The 19835-nt window shown below is 43.9% G+C and overlaps 1 protein-coding gene across 1 annotated transcript in view; it reads right to left on the bottom strand.

Annotated features, from left to right (window-relative positions):
* The window catches only part of mmp11b (matrix metallopeptidase 11b), a 37998-nt gene extending 18582 nt beyond the window's left edge, over positions 1–19416 (bottom strand). The window contains exons 1-2 of the mRNA XM_041897588.2: positions 19110–19416; positions 2906–3207 (exon numbers count right to left, since the gene is read on the bottom strand). Coding sequence (XP_041753522.2) covers positions 2906–3207; positions 19110–19223 — 416 coding nt within the window. The 5' untranslated portion in view covers positions 19224–19416. The remainder of the gene's footprint in view (positions 1–2905; positions 3208–19109) is intronic.
* Positions 19417–19835: the final 419 nt, after the last annotated feature.

The following is a 19835-nucleotide window of genomic DNA, read 5'->3' as shown; positions in this document are numbered from 1 at the left end:
ATTGTCTTACTTTTTAACTCTGCATTGTTGGGAAAGGGCTCGTAAGTAAGCATTTCACTGTAAAGGCTACACCTGTTGTATTTGGTGCATGTGACAAATAACATTTGATTTGATGTATTTGGATTCATACGAGGCATAGGTAATGTGCAGTACATACAAACATAACTTTCACTTGTTCACAGTTGTTGTGGATTACCATGCAGCAAGGCTGAATGCTGAGTTGACAGAGGTTGTGTGTGCGTCCGTCCAACCAGTAGGACCTGCATTATTATGACAGGTGTTGACAGACAGAAAGGGCAGCGCTCGTTATTACCAGGCGACACCCCATGGAGGACATTTAAAGAACCGTGACATGTTCAGTCTCAATGTCCGTCTCGTGTTTCATATTATGGGTTTCTCAGTGGGCGCCAGTACAATCATTCACCCCCGCTTTCTGTTGCAATCTGTTACCCCCCTGCCCTGCAGAGATTTCCCCTAGTGCCTCCCTGGATACCAGCCATGGCAGCTATCACTTTCATTCTTCATTTTAGATTTCATAATGAATGGGGGGGTTGTAGAAATGGATTGTGCTCAAGTAAGCATTTCACGGTATGGTCTACTACTGTTGTCTTCAGCACATGACAAATTAAATTTGATTTGATTTGATTGTGTGGAGGCCCTACATACATGCCCAGACAGGAGAGGCCAGCCTTGTGCTGTTGCTGTATAACCCCACTCTACCTCAACAACCTCCCTAACCCTGCCACAGTGATGCATGCCGGGGCCCGATTCCAACCAGGGCCCCCGCGGCTGCAGCAGACACCCATTAAATTTGTGTCCTGGGAGTTCAGTTCCAGAATGTGGAACAGTCACTGTGTTGCTAATGCTACGGCCCGTTATTATTAGTCATCACAGAGGAGACAGCAAAACGCTGGCCTGGTAATGACCCCCCTCACCACAGCCACTCTGGAACCAGAGCGGGGACAACAGTGCTGATTGCTGGCTCGCGGGCCAAAAGAGGCAGGTCCCGCTCTGTGCTGTTGTGTGTCTCCTGAGGTTAAAATGTGATGAGCCAGCAGAGTACAGTACACACCCCTACTGTCCTGTACAATCGTACAATTATTAGTTTATTTCTTGAAAAGCTGTGTGTACAGAAATGATTGTGTGTGAGAGGGAGTGCAGGGCACGGAGGTTCAGTGAAATGACCATGAAGCTATATTTAGGGACACTGAATAAGTGGCTACCTCAAAGGGATCATGAGTAATGATGACTTACTGTATGATGCAATCTATTGGTGTTTGTTTGGGGAAAGGTAGTTGATCATACACAGCATTTTTATGCTTGATCAATACATATGGCATTTTTCACATTAAAACAGAAGCTCACTATTCATACAACATAATATACAAATTCTACGCCGTTAAAGAAAAAATCCACTCAAAAACTATATTTCTGTATTTTTTTCATTAGTCCACTGTTAAAGTCATGCTCCGGCACTTTGGCGACTAAGAGAGTATTTTTTAAATATCCTGCTTTTGGCTGGATGTGTCAATGTATAGTTCATACATGCATAATCTATGAGCAGAATTACTGTTTTACCTCAATTAGCCACAAAATCCCTAGTTTGAAAGCAACTGTTTTTTTTGAAGCTGTGCCGCGCCATGTTCCCTACATTTTACCCCCACATGGTCCAGCCCCCTAGCAAGTTGATTGACAGCTAGCAAGAGGCCTGCCCAGCGTTATCCAATGACGTTGCAGGGCGGGCCCAATGGCTTATGTGGCACGTGACAAAATCCTATATCTTGAAAACTTGACTGCTGACATGCAAAATGTTTTGGTACAGTATCAACAGTGGATTAATGAAAAAAATACCAAAATATAGTTTTTGAGTGGATTTTTCCTTTAATGTCTCTCTTTTATGTTTCTACATCATCTCAAAAAGAAAAATCACGAGTGACACTTACTGTCGTGCTGAAAAGGAAATTGCTTTCCATGACAAAGACTCAGTGTTGCTCTACTGATAACACTCCCCTGGAAGTAACTATTAGCTTGACCTTTCCCCTCTCAGTCCCCTTCCTGCTGAGCTGTATGTGAAGACACCAGGAAGCATGTGAGCTGCTCTGCTGTAACATGCTTGAGTGCGCTGACACTGTCTTGTAAATGGCTGTGTTTTTTCAGGTCGCGACCCCCCCGACTCCAAATGACAGAGGGGCTGGGTGGCAAATGTCCGGTGTAGCGGTCTTTTGACTTTAATGGAGTTAATGGAGGAGGCGAGGCAGTCCAAACACAGGGAGGAGTGCAGGCGACCCCGAGGGCACAAGGTCACCATGTCAATCAAAAGGTGCTTCAAAGGCAAAGAAATCCCAAAGTAAATTGAAGTAGTGCCTCCTAGTTTTCTGCCATGTCTGGTTTGAAATTGTATCAAAAACATGAACTCAGCCAAACACTGAATACACATCTACATAGACTGGGCAGCCTATCCTTAGGCAGAGCTTTTGACAGCAGTTGCAAGTCTACAACAAAGTAAATTATCCATCACTGAAATGTGTCTCTTTAGAAGTTTTGGCTTCAGGTGGCCTAACCCAAATTAGTCTTGATTTTGAGCATATAAAATAAGCTGGGGTGCTGGGTTGGGGACCAGTGTGATACATATGATGTACACATAACCCGCATTTCATTCAGAACAATGTAGTGGCCTTTGTCAGCCAGTAGCAGCCAGTGTACTGTATAAGTGAACCAGTTTACCATGACAGGGGTTGCCTTTGTGTCTCTGTCCCTGCTGGCTAAACTACAGACATCAGTGATAACCTCTTGAATTTGTGCACCATGTATTAAAAAAAATCCTGAGAAAACTCAGGAAAAGCAGACCCCAGTGAAAAAGCAACGCATGGATATGTCTAGAGCGACCAAAGAACAATAACCTTACTTGTAGGTGAGGTCAGTCTTGTCCCAGCGCCCCCCAAAGAGAACGAAGCGCTTCCGCCGCTGCTTTCCTCCAAAGGTGCCCCCCTTCTGCATGTGGTAGTCCGAGATGCCACCTTTCTGAGTAGGATAGTCTGGAACACCGCAGCGAGGGCGGTTCCAGACCAACTCTGTGCCATTCCATGGCAACACAGTCTCTGGATAGACACCTTCCGAGGGGTGCAATGGTTCCTTCAGAGTGTCCTGAGTATGGCCAAACCTTGCCCTCTTCTTCAGGCCATATGGGTGGGTCTTCTGAGGCCATCCCTGTGAACAGAGGTATGTGCAACTAAGTACCGTTCAAAGAATGTAAATGTTTTGACAAAATCGCAAAGGCTACAAATGCAGTCCAGTGAATCAAATTACATTAAACTAAATCAAACAGAAAATTGAATTAATGTTTTTAGATAGCTGCATCGCAAGACATTGTCATCACAGGAAATGGCGGCATGGTACATTACTGTAACGTTCTGACAGAGAACCTCAGAAGGAGCTGGGTTTCCGGGACCCAGATAAATCAACAAGGGGTTATTAGTCAATTTCCTCCAGAGAATTTAGAGGGAATTGGTCTGTTAATTGACTGGGTGGAGAGTTGATTGGGTGGAGGACATGGAGGGGTTGGAGGGCTGAACCCTCTCACCACTTTATCCTTGCTCTATCTTTGGCTTCGCTTTATTACAGTTTACTGGTTTCCTAAAAAGCAGCTGTGAAGGCTTGGAAACATTTCCTTCTCTGGCTTTTTTCTATGGGAGGGATGACGGTTGTAGAGGTGAAATAGGGTGAATTGTAGTTTCTTTCTTGTTTTAACGGTCTTAAAAATGCTTCTGCATCCGACAGCCCGAGGGTACCTTTTAAAAGCTGTAATTTGTGAACACGCTATTTTTAAACGGCCATTAAAAGTCTAACATGAGAGGCTTTGATGCAGTGGTGCATTTTCGCAAAGGCTTTTAAGACTTGGATGTTGTGATCAGGTCCTAGTACACGCTAACTTCCTTGCTCAAACCTTGCAGATGGACATTAAGAGAGGAATCCCATTTAGGTCTATCAGTTGTACGATCTAACATAATAGGTAACCAGGTACCCTTCTGCTTTTCAGCCATTGAATGAGAAAGCTTTCCCTCCTATCTCCAAGTTATTCTGTAAATTCTGTAGCCATTCGATTTCATCCCATGTCTATCTTAAAATATGTTTTTGATCACAATGACACTGACCTTGATGTATGGAAGAAACCCCAATTTGATTAGTAAGTAGCCTAGGCAGCTGATAGTGGGCGCTAGATCTGCGTTTTTATCTAGAATTGATGTGCCCAGCCGTTAATACACTCGTGTCCCCCGTGGACCGGCTCGTACATAAAGCATCCACCATTCAGGCTGCAAAGGCATATTTTCCCTCCTTAACTAGCTTTAAAAAACGGGAAAAATATGTGTAATGTCTTAATAAAATACAGTTTTCCACCACCATTTTCGGACTTTCAGACAATTTAGGATGTTGCACACTGTGTTCAGCCAAGGGTTTTGACGTTGCTACTCTAATATCAAAGTGCAGATACTGTGTTGAAGAATGCTGCAAGAGCAAGCAACTTCAAAAACATTCAAGGGCAGGTGCTCACTTTTCATCCAATATTTAAAAAATAAACTTTCATAATACTATTTAATAGACCACCTATATTTTTTGGGCAAGACAGTTAGTTCAGATCTTTTGGGGTTCAGCTGATGTAATGAACTTTAGCCAAAAAAGTCTCTAAGCAGAACGCAGGTTGACGTTTATCATGAGTCTTGTCCTGGAGGCAGAACTGAGCGATTTCCCCTTCGATAGGCCAGCTGTCAAGTCAAAATTGTCTATATTGTAATAATGTATGAAAACAAAAATAGCTTTTTGGTCTTAATTTAAGGTTAGGGTTAGGCATTAGGGATAGCAATGTGGTTAAGGTTAGGTTTAAAATCATATTTTATGATATTGTGGCTGTGCCAGCTAGTGACCACTGCAGAGCTGCCTCCAGAACAACATTCATGATGAAAAAACGCTAACTACGGTGAGAATAACCACTCACCAGCAGAGCCAAAATAGCGTCTTTGTGAGACTTGGCCAAACCTATTGAGAAGAAAACTGCCCTCCAGCATATTGTCAGCTATTCAGTATGCTCATAACAATCACACACAGAGGAATTAATTACTCATAACTCAGGACCATCAAAAGCTTTGAAATATGTTTTTAAAAGACAAACGCTCCAATGGGAGTTAGGAGTTCCATGCTTATTAGAAACATGTGACATTGGATCAGATGTCATCCTTATGTGAGGGAGAGGTGCATGGGTTTGATTTTCTTAGTTGGATGTGAGTTTCAAAGAAAGGCCCAATAAGTCATTGTTCAGATTTGCAGACAATAGCCTACATTTACAGGCCTCAGCTGATTAAGACACTGGAGAACAACATAGTAGTTGTGCAGGAGAGAAAGCCAAACTAAATGTGTTTTCCCTGCACATCTGTCACAATGGGACAGCTCCAGGTCTGCCCCATAAAAACTGAGGACTGCCCCATTCTATGTGAAGCCTTGTATGCCGCTGGGACCGCTGGCAGATTTACAACAGATGTATTTATCACCTGATAGCAATGTTTTGGTCTGTGATAGCCTGAGATATGAGAACGTTTTGGAGACATCACCCAACTATAGCCTAATGACTTTACTTCCTTTACTTTACTTCACTAAACATTAACAATACCACATTTCGACTCTGTCAACCACCGCATTCTTATTGGCAGACTATATAGCCTTGGTTTCTCAAATGACTGCCTCGTCTGGTTCACCAACTACTTCTCAGATAGAGTTCAATGTGTCAAATCGGAGGGCCTGCTGTCTGGACTTATGGCAGTCTCTATGGGGGTGCCACAGGGTTCAATTCTTGGGCCGACTCTTTTCTCTGTGTATCAATGATGTCGCTCTTGCTGCTGGTGACTCTCAGATCCACCTCTACGCAGACGACACCATTTTGTATACATCTGGCCCTTCATTGGACACTGTGTTAACAAACCTCCAAACGAGCTTCAATGCCATACAACACTCCTTCAGTAGCCTCCAACTGCTCTTAAACACTAGTAAAACTAAATGCATGCTCTTCAATCGAATGCTGCTGGCACCCGCCCACCCGACTAGAATCACTACTCTCGACGGGTCTGACCTAGAGTATGTGGACAACTACAAATACCTAGGTGTCTGGTTAGACTGTAAACTCTCCTTCCAGACTCACATTAAGAATCTCCAATCCAAAGTTAAATCTAGAATCGGCTTCCTATTTCGCAACAAAGCCTCCTTCACTCATGCTGCCAAACATGCCCTCGTAAAACGGACTATCCTACCGATCCTTGACTTTGGCGATGTCATTTACAAAATAGCCTCCAACACTCTACTCAGCAAATTGGATGTAGTCTATCACAGTGCCATCCGTTTTGTCACCAAAGCCCATATACTACCCACCACTGTGACCTGTACGCTCTTGTTGGCTGGTCCTCACTACATATTCGTCGCCAAACCCACTGGCTCCAGGCAATCTATAAATCACTGCTAGGCAAATCCCCGCCTTATCTTAGCGCATTGGTCACCATAGCAACACCCACCCGTAGTATGCGCTCCAGCAGGTATATCTCACTGGTCATCCCCAAAGCCAACACCTCCTTTGGCCGCCCTTCCTTCCAGTTTTCTGCTGCCAATGACTGGAACGAATTGCAAAAATCTCTGAAGCTGGAGACTCTTATCTCCCTCACTAACTTTAAGCATCAGTTGTCAGAGCACCTTACCGATCACTGCACCTGTACACAGCCCATCTGAAATTAGCCCACCCAACTACCTCATCCCCATATTGTTATTTATTTTGCTCATTTGCACCCCAGTATCTCTATTTGCACATCATCTCTTGCACATCTATCATTCCAGTGTTAATACTAATTGTAATTATGTTGCACTATAGCCTATTTATTGCCTTACCTCCATAACTTGCTACATTTGCACACACTGTATATATATTTTCTGTTGTATTTTTGACTTTATGTTTTGTTTTACCCCATATGTAACTCTGTGTTGTTGTTTTTATCGCACTGCTTTGCTTTATCTTGGCCAGGTCACAGTTGTAAATGAGAACTTGTTCTCAACTGGCTTACCTGGTTAAATAAAGGTGAAATAAAATAAAATAAAATACAAATTTCTAGCCAGGATCCCAACTTTGTGCCGCAGCCAAGAAGGCTTTTGCTGCGACCAACCAATAGGTCCCAACCCTCCATTTGGAAAACTTAGTTTACTCTGAACCTCTAAAGGTAAATATTTCACATATTCAGGGAGCTATACTTTTACACAAACATTTTAGATTTGAATGAAGGTATTTTTGTGATTTTATACTCAACTCAGATTTGTAGCCTGTGGTAACTTTTTGTTGTAGTAGGATGGTGGTCACTGGTCAGTGATCTGTTCTTGCATCATCATGTCTAGACTCAACACTTGACATAACCCTAGATGGCTCCACGTTTTTCCCCATTCATGATTTGTATGCACATGTATTTCTTACATGAATTGAGTTGAGATGGAATAAAGCCCAACCCTGGGCAACACCACATCATACTGCACACAGATTAGTTGATGAGCTCAGCTGAACACATTGGCATCAACAGTAGTCCAATATAACTGAATAAGTGACTGGTTTTAGTCAAGCATGTGGTGGTGGATGTTGGGTTGCATTTCTACAACAGGCTTAAAGAGCCAATGAGGTTGAAAAACACAGAACTGCAGTCTGTCAGATGGAAACTGGGGAAAACCCAGGAAAAGAGAGCAGACATGTCCCTACAGGACAATTCTGGATAGCTGTGTCTTGCTCACCTTGGCAAACCCCAGCTTACTGTGAAACATGACAACAAAATGTGCCCACCTACAGACCATGGCTCTGGGGGGTAATCTCCCCGGTGGCGTCTGTTGCTATAAACCATGGCTCTGGGGGGTAATCTCCCCGGTGGCGTCTGTTGCTATAAACCATGGCTCTGGGGGGTAATCTCCCCGGTGGCGTCTGTTGCTATAAACCATGGCTCTGGGGGGTAATCTCCCCGGTGGCGTCTGTTGCTATAAACCATGGCTCTGGGGGTAATCTCCCGGTGGCGTCTGTTGCTATAAACCATGGCTCTGGGGGGTAATCTCCCGGTGGCGTCTGTTGCTATAAACCATGGCTCTGGGGGGTAATCTCCCGGTGGCGTCTGTTGCTATAAACCATGGCTCTGGGGGGTAATCTCCCCGGTGGCGTCTGTTGCTACAGACCATGGCTCTGGGGGGTAATCTCCCCGGTGGCGTCTGTTGCTATAAACCATGGCTCTGGGGGGTAATCTCCCCGGTGGCGTCTGTTGCTATAAACCATGGCTCTGGGGGGTAATCTCCCCGGTGGCGTCTGTTGCTATAAACCATGGCTCTGGGGGTAATCTCCCCGGTGGCGTCTGTTGCTATAAACCATGGCTCTGGGGGTAATCTCCCCGGTGGCGTCTGTTGCTATAAACCATGGCTCTGGGGGGTAATCTCCCCGGTGGCGTCTGTTGCTATAAACCATGGCTCTGGGGGGTAATCTCCCCGGTGGCGTCTGTTGCTATAAAGGGGCTTTTGTCTATGTCATTCATTCACTTAAAACCGCCACCTTACCCACCCCCAATCCCTCCCTCATACCCCAAACACACAGCTGTAGTGAATGATATCTCTGCCGATATAAAGTACCAGTCAAAAGTTTGGACACACCTACTCATTCAAGGGTTTTTATTTATTTTTTACTATTTTCTACATTGTAGAATTATAGTAAAGACATCAAACCTATGAAATAGCACATATGGAATCATGTAGTAACCAAAAAAGTGTTAAACAAAGTAGCCACCCTTTGCCTTGATGACAGCTTTGCACACTCTTGGCATTCTCTCAACCAGCTTCATGAGGTAGTCACCTGGAATGCATTTCAATTAACAGGTGTGCCTTGTTAAAAGTTAATTTGTGGAATTTCTTTCTTTCTTAATGCTTTTGAGCCAATCAGTTGTGATGTGACAATGTAGGGAGGTATACAGAAGATAGCCCTATTTGGTAAAAGACCAAGTCCATATTATGGCAAGAACAGCTCAAATAAGCAAAGAGAAATGACAGTCCATCATTACTTTAAGACATGAAGGTCAGTCAATCCGGAAAAATTCAAGAACTTTGAAAGGACCGCCACAGGAAAGGAAGACCCAGAGTTACCTCTGCTGCAGAGGATAAGTTCATTAGAGTTAACTGCACCTCAGATTGCAGCCCAAATAAATGCTTCACAGAGTTCAAGTAACAGACACATCTCAACATCAACTGTTCAGAGGAGTCTGCGTGAATCAGGCCTTCATGGTCGAATTGCTGCAAAGAAACCACTACTAAAGGACACCAATAAGAGACTTGCTTGGTCCGAGAAACATGAGCAATGGACATTAGACCGGTGGAAATCTGTCCTTTGGTTTGATGAGTCCAAATTTAAGATTTTTTGGTTCCAACCGCCGTGTCTTTGTGAGACGCAGAGTAGGTGAACGGATGATCTCTGCATGTGTGGTTCCCACCGTGAAGCATGGAGGAGGAGGTGTGATGCTGTGGGGGTGCTTTGCTGGTGACACTGTCTGTGATTTATTTAGAATTCAAGGCACACTTAACCAGCATGGCTACCACAGCATTCTGCAGCGATACCCCATCCCATCTGGTTTGGGCTTAGTGGGACTATCATTTGTTTTTCAACAGGACAATGACCCAACACACCTCCAGGCTGTGTAAGGGCTATTTGACCAAGGAGAGTGAAGGAGTGCTGCATCAGATGACCTGGCCTCCACAATCATCCGACCTCAACCCAATTCAGAAGGTTTGGGATGAGTGAAGGAAAAGTGTTATTTTTCCACACTGAGTTCTCATAATTTGCCATCCAAAAGAGCAATTTTCCAAGAAATATGCTTCAATTGTTGATTTCTTAAATTGTGACAATAATGACATATCATGAGAATGGTCGCAAGTGTTCAGATAAGAGATTCCCTTTTTTCATCCCATTTATTGAATATCGGCTTTCGCTGGAATTATCTAACGATATATCGGTCGGGCTCTAATTGAAATTTAAGGATTGCTATTACTTTAACCGCTGGAGATTGTTTTACTGTAGATTAGAACCAGGGGGTGAAAGTAAGGCGGTACGGTCTGGTACGGCATCCCGGCATCCCGGCATCCCGGCAAAATATATCATGGGGGTACGCTGTACCGGTCAGTGACATGAAAAATGTGGCCGACACTGAGACGCGCGCGGATAGCAGTGGACGCATAAATTCTGGCCTAATGACAATCGGCAAATGTCATTACACTTTTGGCTGTTTTGTGTAACAGATGCCTCTTTCCATTCACCACTGTTTGGAGGCTGGAAATATGTTGCGAGTGGATGAACATCTGCAGGTTGCCTAGTAAAGGAGCCCTTTGAAGTGACAGCCTGTGTTATGCCACAATACATTTTAAAAGTTAAATGACTAATCTTTACCACTTGGCCCACGGAGATGCTATTGAATTAATAGGGATTCTATATGTAATTCTATGATTAGGCCCATTATTATTTTGGGTGCAAGCGTGTGCACATTTTAATTATACTTTCACCCCTGATTAGAAGGTAGCCTTTCTTCCTTAGAAGAAGAAAGGCTACCGCTGAGGTCCTCAGACTTTTCAATGCACCCTTTGTGGCTTCCATCCAAATCCACGCATGAAACAGGAAGAAGGCGCAACATTTACTTTCCTCCCACATACTGAGCACATACTGCACACAGTATATGTACAGTGCCTTCAGAAAGTATTCAGATCCCTTGACTTTTTCCACATTTTGTTACGTTACAGCCTTATTCTAAAATGGATTTTTTTTTATATAATCCTCAGCAATCTACACACAATACCCCATAACGTCAAAGCGAAAACAGGTTTTTAGAAATGTTTGCTAATTTATTAAAAATAAAAACCGGAAATACCTTATTTACATAAGTATTCAGACCCTTTGCTATGAGACTCGAAATTGAGCTCAGGTGCATCCTGTTTCCATTGATCATCCTTGAGATGTTGCTACAACTTGATTGGAGTCCACCTGTGGTAAGTTAGATTGATTGGACATGATTTGGAAAGGCACACACCTGTCTATATAAGGTCCCATAGTTGACAGTGCATGTCAGAGCTAAAACCAAGCCATGAGGTCGAAAGGAATTGTCCGTAGAGCTCCGAGGACAGGATTGTGGTGAGGCACAGATCTGGGGAAGGGTACCAAAAAATGTCTGCAGCATTGAAGGTCCCCAAGAACACAGTGGCCTCCATCATTCTTAAATGGAATAAGTTTGGAACCACCAAGACTCTTCCTAGAGCCTGCCGCCCAGCCAAACTGAGCAATCAGGGGAGAAGGGCCTTAGTCTGGGATGTGATCAAGAACCCGATAGTCACTCTGAAAGAGCTCTAAAGTTCCTCTGTGGAGATGGGAGAACCTTCCAGAAGGACAACCATCTCTACAGCACTCCACCAGTCAGGCCTTTATGGTAGAGTGGCCAGACGGAAGCCACTCCTCAATAAAAGGCACATGACAGCCCGCTTGGAGTTTGTCAAAAGGCACCTAAAGACTCTCAGACCATGATAAACAAGATCCTCTGGTCTGATGAAACCAAGATTGAACTCTTTGTCCTGAATGCCAAGCGTCACGTCTGGAGGAAACCTGCCACCATCCCTACGGTGAAGCATGGTGGAGGCGGCATTATGCTGTGGGGATGTTTTTCAACGGCAGGGACTGGGAGACTAGTCAGGATCGAGGGAAAGATGAACGGAGCAAAGTACAGAGAGACCCTTGATGAAAACCTGCTCCAGAGAGCTCAGGACCTCAGACTGGGGCGAAGGTTCACCTTCCAACAGGACAACGACCCTAAGCACACAGCCAAGTCAACACAGGAGTGGCTTCGGGGCAAGTCTCTGAATGTCCTTGAGTGGCCCAGCCAGAGCCCAGACTTGAACCCGATCGAACATCTCTTGAGAGACATGAAAATAGCTGTGCAGCAATGCTCCCCATCCAACCTGACAGAGCTTGAGAGGATCTGCAGAGAAGAATGGGAGAAACTCCCCAAATACCGGTGTGACAAGCTTGTAGCGTCATACCCAAGAAGACTCAAGGCTGTAATCGCTGCCAAAGGTGCTTCAACAAAGTACTGAGTAAAGGGTCTGAATACTTATGTAAATGTAATATTTCCGTTTTATTTGCAAGCATTTCTAAAAACCTGTTTTTGCTTTGTCATTATGGGGTATTGTGTGTAGATTGATGAGGGAAAAAAACAATTTAATCAATTTTAGAATAAGGCTGTAACATAACAAAATGTGGAAAAAGTCTATATTTGATAAGCGCTATCCCCACTAACTCAGACATCCTTTGGCAGATAACAAGTAGGACATAAAGATAAAGAATGTGTATGCTGGAAGAAATCCATCTAGGATAAATATTTATACACAACGAGCCCCAGAGATCTGCATTCTGCATGCCTTGAGAGGTTGTACACACAAACGAAGTGATTATACTGAGTGGAGAAATGGTTTGGCAGGAAAAGGATGAGGATTAAGATGATGGGAGATGAGAGATATAATGAGGCATTGACAGTGGTGTATCTAAGTTGCTTTGTTAGCGAAGAATGAATTGGTTGCCACTCCAAAGATCGCTGCTAAGGAAAAGTATTTAGATGGCAGTTTTCACTTGGGGTGAAGAGATTCCTCAAATTGTCAAATCAATGTTTCCCAGTTAGACATTGGGTTCTGGCTCACTAGAGTCTGTGTGTCTCAAAGGAAACAATGAAAGAATTAAAGACAAAAAGGTTTCGAAACAAATTCTGTAGTGTAGATTCATCTCATGAGTGAACGTTCTAACAACTTTAGGGAATATTTTAAGAGCTCTCTGGTAAACTCACAGTTCTGTTTATGTTGCCACACTACGTCAGACAACTCCAACAGACCCATTTTGGAACCTTGACTTAAGTACTTATCCTGCTTCCAATGGCTTGAATTGTAAACTACGTGTAAGTATATCATGAAGTGTCTCAATCTTTACGGTTCAGAATCTCTCTAAGTCTATTGAAATATGGAGATCTCTTATCTCTGAAAAATGATGGGATAAGAATGTAGACTTGCCAAGCTCCAGTACAGCACCTCTTGAGCTTAAATTACAGTATCTACACAAACATCTACATGTTCAGATATCACTAGATAATGCTCAGTAGCGTCTCTCAAAGCGGAGCTGCCAGCATTGCTTTCAACCATAGTTCTTTCTCAATTGACAGGTTTTTAAGGAGCATCGGCCTGCTCCCCTTTAGACATATGTCTGTGACTGCCCTCTGAATGTTAATCTATGCTTTGCCATGGTAACCTTTGTCTGTTTATCATTCAGTCAAAATCATACCAAAAGTATGTGGACACCTGCTCGTCGAACATATCATTCCAAAACCATGGGCATTAATATTGAGTTGGTCTCCCTTTGCTGCTATAACAGCCTCCACTCTTCTGGGAAGGCTTTCCACTAGATGTTGGAACATTGCTGCGGGGACTAGCTTCCATTCAGCCACAAGAGCATTAGTGAGGTCAGTCCCTGATGTTGGGCGATTAGGCCTGGCTCACAGTCGGCGTTCCAATTCATCCCAAAGGTGTTCGATGGGGTTGAGGTCAGGGCTCTGTGCAGGCCAGTCAGGTTCTTCCACACTGATCTCGACAAACCATTTCTTTATGGACCTCGCTTTGTGCACGGGGGCATTGTCATGCTGAAACAGGAAAAGGGCCTTCCCCAAACTGTTGCCACAAAGTTGGAAGCACAGAATCGTCTAGAATGTCATTGTATGCTGTAGCGTTAAGATTTCCCTTCACTGGAACTAAGGGTCCTAGCCCGAACCATGAAAAACAGCCCCAGACCATTATTCCTCCTCCACCAAACTTTACAGTTGACACTATGCATTCGGGCAGGTAGCGTTCTCCTGGCATCCGCCAAACCCAGATTCGTCTGTCGGACTGCCAGATGGTGAAGCATGATTCATCACTTAAGAGAACCCATTTCCACTGCTCCAGAGTCCAATGGCGGCGAGCTTTACACCACTCCAGCCGACGCTTGGCAATGCGCATTGTGATCTTAGGCTTGTGCGGCTGCGGCTGCTCGGCCATGGAAACCCATTTCATGAAGCTCCCGACTAACAATTATTGTGCTAGGGCCTCCCAAGTGGCGCGGCGGTCTAAGCCACTGCATCGCAGTGCTTGACGCGTCACTACAGACCCAGGTTTGATCCCAGGCTGTGTCACAACTGGCTGTGACCGGGAGTCACATAGGGTGGCGCACAATTTGTTTTATATATCTTTTTCACCTTTATTTAACCAGGTAAGCCAGTTGAGAACAAGTTCTCATTTACAACTGCGACCTGGCCAAGATAAAGCAAAGCAGTGCGATAAAAACATCAACACAGAGTTACATATGGGGTAAACAAAACATAAAGTCAAAAATACAACAGAAAATATATATACAGTGTGTGCGAATGTAGTAAATTATGGAGGTAAGGCAATAAATAGGCCATAGTGCAAAATAGTTACAATTTCGCATTAACACTGGAATGATAGATGTGCAAAAGATGATGTGCAAATAGAGATACTGGGGTGCAAATTAGCAAAATAAAGAACAATATGGGGATGAGGTAGTTGGATGTGCTAATTACAGATGGGCTGTGTACAGGTGCAGTGATCGGTAAGATGCTCTGACAACTGATGCTTAAAGTTAGTGAGGGAGATAAGAGTCTCCAGCTTCAGAGATTTTTGCAGTTCGTTCCAGTTCATTGGCAGCAGAGAACTGGAAGGAATGGCGGCCAAAGAAGGTGTTGGCTTTGGGGATGACCAGTGAGATATACCTTCTGGAGCGCAGACTACGGGTGGGTGTTGCTATGGTGATGAGTGAGCTAAGATAAGACAGGGATTTGCCTAGCTGTGATTTATAGATGACCTGGAGCCAGTGGGTTTGGCGACGAATATGTAGTGAGGGCCAGCCAACAAGAGCGTACAGGTCACAGTGGTGGGTAGTATATGGGACTTTGGTGACAAAACGGATGGCACTGTGATAGACTACATCCAATTTGCTGAGTAGAGTGTTGGAGGCTATTTTGTAAATGACATCGCCGAAGTCAAGGATCAGTAGGATAGTCAGTTTTACGAGGGCATGTTTGGCAGCATGAGTGAAGGAGGCTGGCTTTGTTGCGAAATAGGAACCCGATTCTAGATCTAACTTTTGATTGGAGATGCTTAATGTGAGTCTGGAAGGAGAGTTTACAGTCTAACCAGACACCTAGGTATTTGTAGTTGTCCACATACTCTAGGTCAGACCCGCCGAGAGTAGTGATTCTAGTCGGGTGGGCGGGTGCAAGCAGCGTTCGGTTGAAGAGCATGCATTTAGTTTTACTAGTGTTTAAGAGCAGTTGGAGGCTACGGAAGGAGTGTTGTATGGCGTTGAAGCTCGTTTGGAGGTTTGTTAACACAGTGTCCAATGAAGGGCCAGATGTATACAAAATGGTGTCGTCCGGAAAGCGGTGGATCCGAGCGTCACCAGCAGCAAGAGCAACATCATTGATATACACAGAGAATAGAGTCGGCCCAGCGTCGTCTAGGTTAGGGGAGGGTTTGGCCGGGGGGGATTTACTTGGTTCATCGCACTCTAGCGACTCCTTGTGGCGGGCCGGGCGCCTGCAGGCTGACTTCGGTCGTCAGTTGAATGGTGTTTCCTCCGACACATAGGTGCGGCTGGTTAAGCGGGCGGGTGTAAAGAAGCGTGGTTTGGCAGGTCATGTTTCGGAGGACGCATGACTCGACCTTCGCCTCTCCCGAGGCCGTTGGGGAGTTGCAGCGACGAGACAAGATCGTAATCGGATCACAATTGAATATCACAAAATTGGGGAGAGGACAGACGATTTTTACGTATTTCAGCACTCGGTGGTCCCGTTCTGTGAGCTTGTGTGGCCTACCACTTCGCGGCTGAGCCATTGTTGCTCCTAGACGTTTCCGCTTCACAATAACAGCACTTACAGTTGACCGGGGCAGCTCTAGAAGCGCAGAAATGTTACGAACTGACTTGTTCGAAAGGTGGCATCCTATGACGGTGCCATGTTGAAAGTCACTGAGCTCTTCAGTAAGGCCATTCTATTGCCAATGTTTGTCTATGGAGATTGCATGGCTGTGTGCTCGATTTTATACACCTGTCAGCAACGGGTATGGCTTAAATAGCCGAATCCACTAGGGGTCTCCACATACTTTTGTATATATAGTGTACGTGCATGGTATGCAAGGAAAACTTGAACACAAATCTCGCTTCATATTTGGTGGTCATATTTGCATGAAATCAACTTAACTGTATCCCTACTGACTATACTATTGACAGACACTTTGATTCCAACCAACTGCACTCTCAGCATTATGCTTTTGGGGGTGCCTTTTTTGACAGCACAAAGGGAAGTTGTGATAGAGAAGAACGCACAAAGGAAGACCCGACGGAGGTGAGCCGGCTCTCTCAGCGCAGCAGCTATCTTGTTCTTTCCCTTTTCCCTGTGTCAGCAGAAAGAGGGGTTTGTTATCCTGCACCAGATGCCAGATTACTTGCCTCAGCCTGCATAATCTCCCTCTCTCGCGCTTTGTCAACAGCAGGGAACAAATTGACTGCATGCACCACTGACACACACTAGCTAGGGTGGCAGGTTGCCTAGTGGTTGGAGCATTAGGCAAGTAACCAAAAGGTTACTGGTTCGAATACCCGAGCTGTCAATGTGAAAAATGTGTTGATGTGTCCTATGGCTGACCCTGTAAAACAACACTTTCACAGCACCTATCCGGTGTATGGATACTTTTACTTGAGTTCGGACCCTAGTACATAAGTATTTTTCACCTTAATGGTCTGAAGCATTCCAAACCCCTCCCACACCCTTTCTATATAAACAACTCAGAGTCCTTATGTTAGCTCTCTCTCAGCAAAGAGCCACTTGATGCTGTCGTCAACTGTGCACAAAGCCCAGCGCCAATCTGAAATGTGTATCCAAGAGGCAAGTGTTATGTGTAGGGCTTCTCCTTTGTCATGTCTGTCCACCCACTGGAAAGATTGAGGGCTGTCAAGGTCTTACAAATCATAGGGAAAATAGGTTGCATCCTAAAGTATTCATACAATGGCATACAATCTGTCAATATTCCACTCTTGTCACCCTCAGCCTCCCACACACACACATAGACACACACTCTCTCTCTTCCACACACACACACACCTTTTAGAGAAAATTACACATGTTCTCCTAAATATCTAAATCAAGCATTAATGGGGCGGCAGTTAGGCTAATGGTTAAGCGCATTGGCCAGTAACTGAAAATTCACTGGTTTGAATCCCTGAACCGACTAGGTGAAAAATCTGTCTATGTGCCCGTGAGCAAGGCACTTAATCCTATTTGCTCCTGTAAGTTGCTCTGGATAATTTGCTTAACAAGTCACATAATAAGTTGCATGGACTCTGTGTGCAATAATAGTGTTTAACATGATTTTTGAATGACTACCTCATCTTTGTACCCCACACATACAATTATCTGTAAGGCCCCTCAGTTGAGCAGTGAATTTCCAACAAAGATCCAATGCCTCGCAAAGAAGGACACGTATTGATAGATGGGTAAAAATGAAAAAAGCAGTCATTGATTACACTCTGGATGGTGTATAAAGGTGTCCTTCCTAACTCAGTTGCTGGAGAGGAAGGGAACCGTTCAGGGATTTCACCATGAGGCCAATTGTGACTTTAAAACAGTTACAGAGTTTAATGGCTGTGATAGGAGAAAACTGAGGATGGATCAAGAACATTGTAGTTACTCAACAATACTAACCTAATTGATAAAGTGAAAAGAAGGAAGCCTGAACAGAATAACAAATATTCCAAAACATGCATCCTGTTTACAACAAAGCACTAAAGTAATACTGCAAAAAAGTGGCAAAGCAATTTTTTATTTAATTATTTTCAAGCATAGTAGTGGCTGCATCATGTTATGGGTATGCTTGTAATCGTTAAGGACTGGGAGTTTTTCAGGATAAAAAATTAACAGAATGGAGCTAAGCACAGGCAAAATCCTAGAGGAAAACCTGGTTCAGTCTGCTTTCCACCAGACACTGGGAGAGGAATTCACCTTTCAGCAGGACAATAACCTAAAGCACAAGGCCAAATCTACACTGGAAAAAGACAGTGAATGTTCATGAGTGGCCAAGTTACAGTTTTGACTTAAATCTACTTCAAAACATATGGCAAGACCTGAAAATGGTTGCCTAGCAATGATCAATAACCAATTTGACAGAGCTTGAAGAATTTTGAAAAGAATAATGGGCAAATGTTGCACAATCCAGGTGTGGAAAGCTCTTAGAAACTTAAAAACTCACAGCTGTAATCACTGCCAAAGGTGCTTCTACAAAGTATTGACTCAGGGGTGTTAATACTTATATCAATGAGATATTTCTGTATTTCATTTTCAATAAATGTGCAAACATTTCTAAAACATGTTTTCACTTTTTCATTTCGAATTCAGGCTAACACAACAAAATGTGGAATAAGTCTAGGGGTATGAATACTTTCTGCAGGCATGCTACCTGTAAATTGTGCAACAACTTTACTGATTTAGGACAGACACTCTTCCACAAGTAAACGGTGCTCCCTGTGTGCACAGACATCATTTCAACATCTAGTTTTGATTTACATTTGGTTTAGTTGTCAACTATCATGAATTAAATGTGAAATCAACAAAAAAATTCATTGGATTTAGGTTAAACGTTTGGTCAAAAAATGACCTTTGCAAATCCAATCAGTTTTCCACATCAACGTCATCACATTGCATTTTATTGTTGAAATGACATGGAAACAACGTTGATTCAACCCGTTTTTGCCCAGTGGGTAGGCTACTCTCTCTCTTTCTTCTGATCTCTCTCTCTCTCTCTCTCTCTCTGTCTCCCTCTCTCTCTCTCTCAAAGGAATAACACACAAACAGTTAGTCTGGACCCACATTCTCCATAACTTAGATTCATAAAACGCCCTTGCTCTGCAAAATGTAAAATAATTCCACATCATCTGCATTTATATCGTCACTCACCGCCGCCGCTTTGTACCTGTTGCTGGCTCTCCCCTCCGGTACTGGCAGAGAATGAATGCAGAGCAAGAGGTGCAACGCAAAGACGCTACAGAAAACCCAAAGAGACGGCATCATCTTTTGATTCGGAGCGGACTCGCAGTTTGACCGCGCTTGAGCACACCTTGGCGATAGAGAAGGCGGAGGATGTGAGCGGGATGAAGTGGAGTCAGTGAATGACGGAGAGGTGTCTCGCAGGGGGATTTTATACTCCCTTATTTCTTTGTTCTCTTTCTTCAAATTACACTTTTTTATGGGCCTCGGTGGCAAGTCAAGTACACATGCGCTCACGTGATTTAACCCGTTTCCCGCTGCATCAATGCCCATGTGCAAGAAGCCTTGCCTTGTAAACCTTTTCAGAACTCTGACCTGAAAGATCCTCTAGGGTTAGGGGTATAGGCATAAGCTCAGTGGGCTAATGTGGTCTTTAGGCGCAGAGTAAACCACTAGGGTTTGATTGGTTGGTCACATATGTAATTCATAACATGTTTATTACTCTTTATTTATAGGCTACTTTGATGGAGATTTGTTTTTATAACTCAAGATGTTTACTTGCAAAGTTACTTTTTCTGTTTTTGTGGTAGCCTATTAAGTATTTTGTAACAAGATCAATGTTGATGCAGCCTATCTTTGCCCAACCATGGGTGCAGGTATTTACACTTTTCAGGAAACTTTAGTGGAACTGGAAAC

This window comes from Coregonus clupeaformis, chromosome 15 (genome assembly GCF_020615455.1).
Source record: "Coregonus clupeaformis isolate EN_2021a chromosome 15, ASM2061545v1, whole genome shotgun sequence".
Classification (NCBI taxonomy): Eukaryota; Metazoa; Chordata; class Actinopteri; order Salmoniformes; family Salmonidae; genus Coregonus; species Coregonus clupeaformis.
The sequence above is the reverse complement of the archived record's forward strand: the minus strand, read 5'-3'. Positions and strand labels throughout refer to the sequence as shown.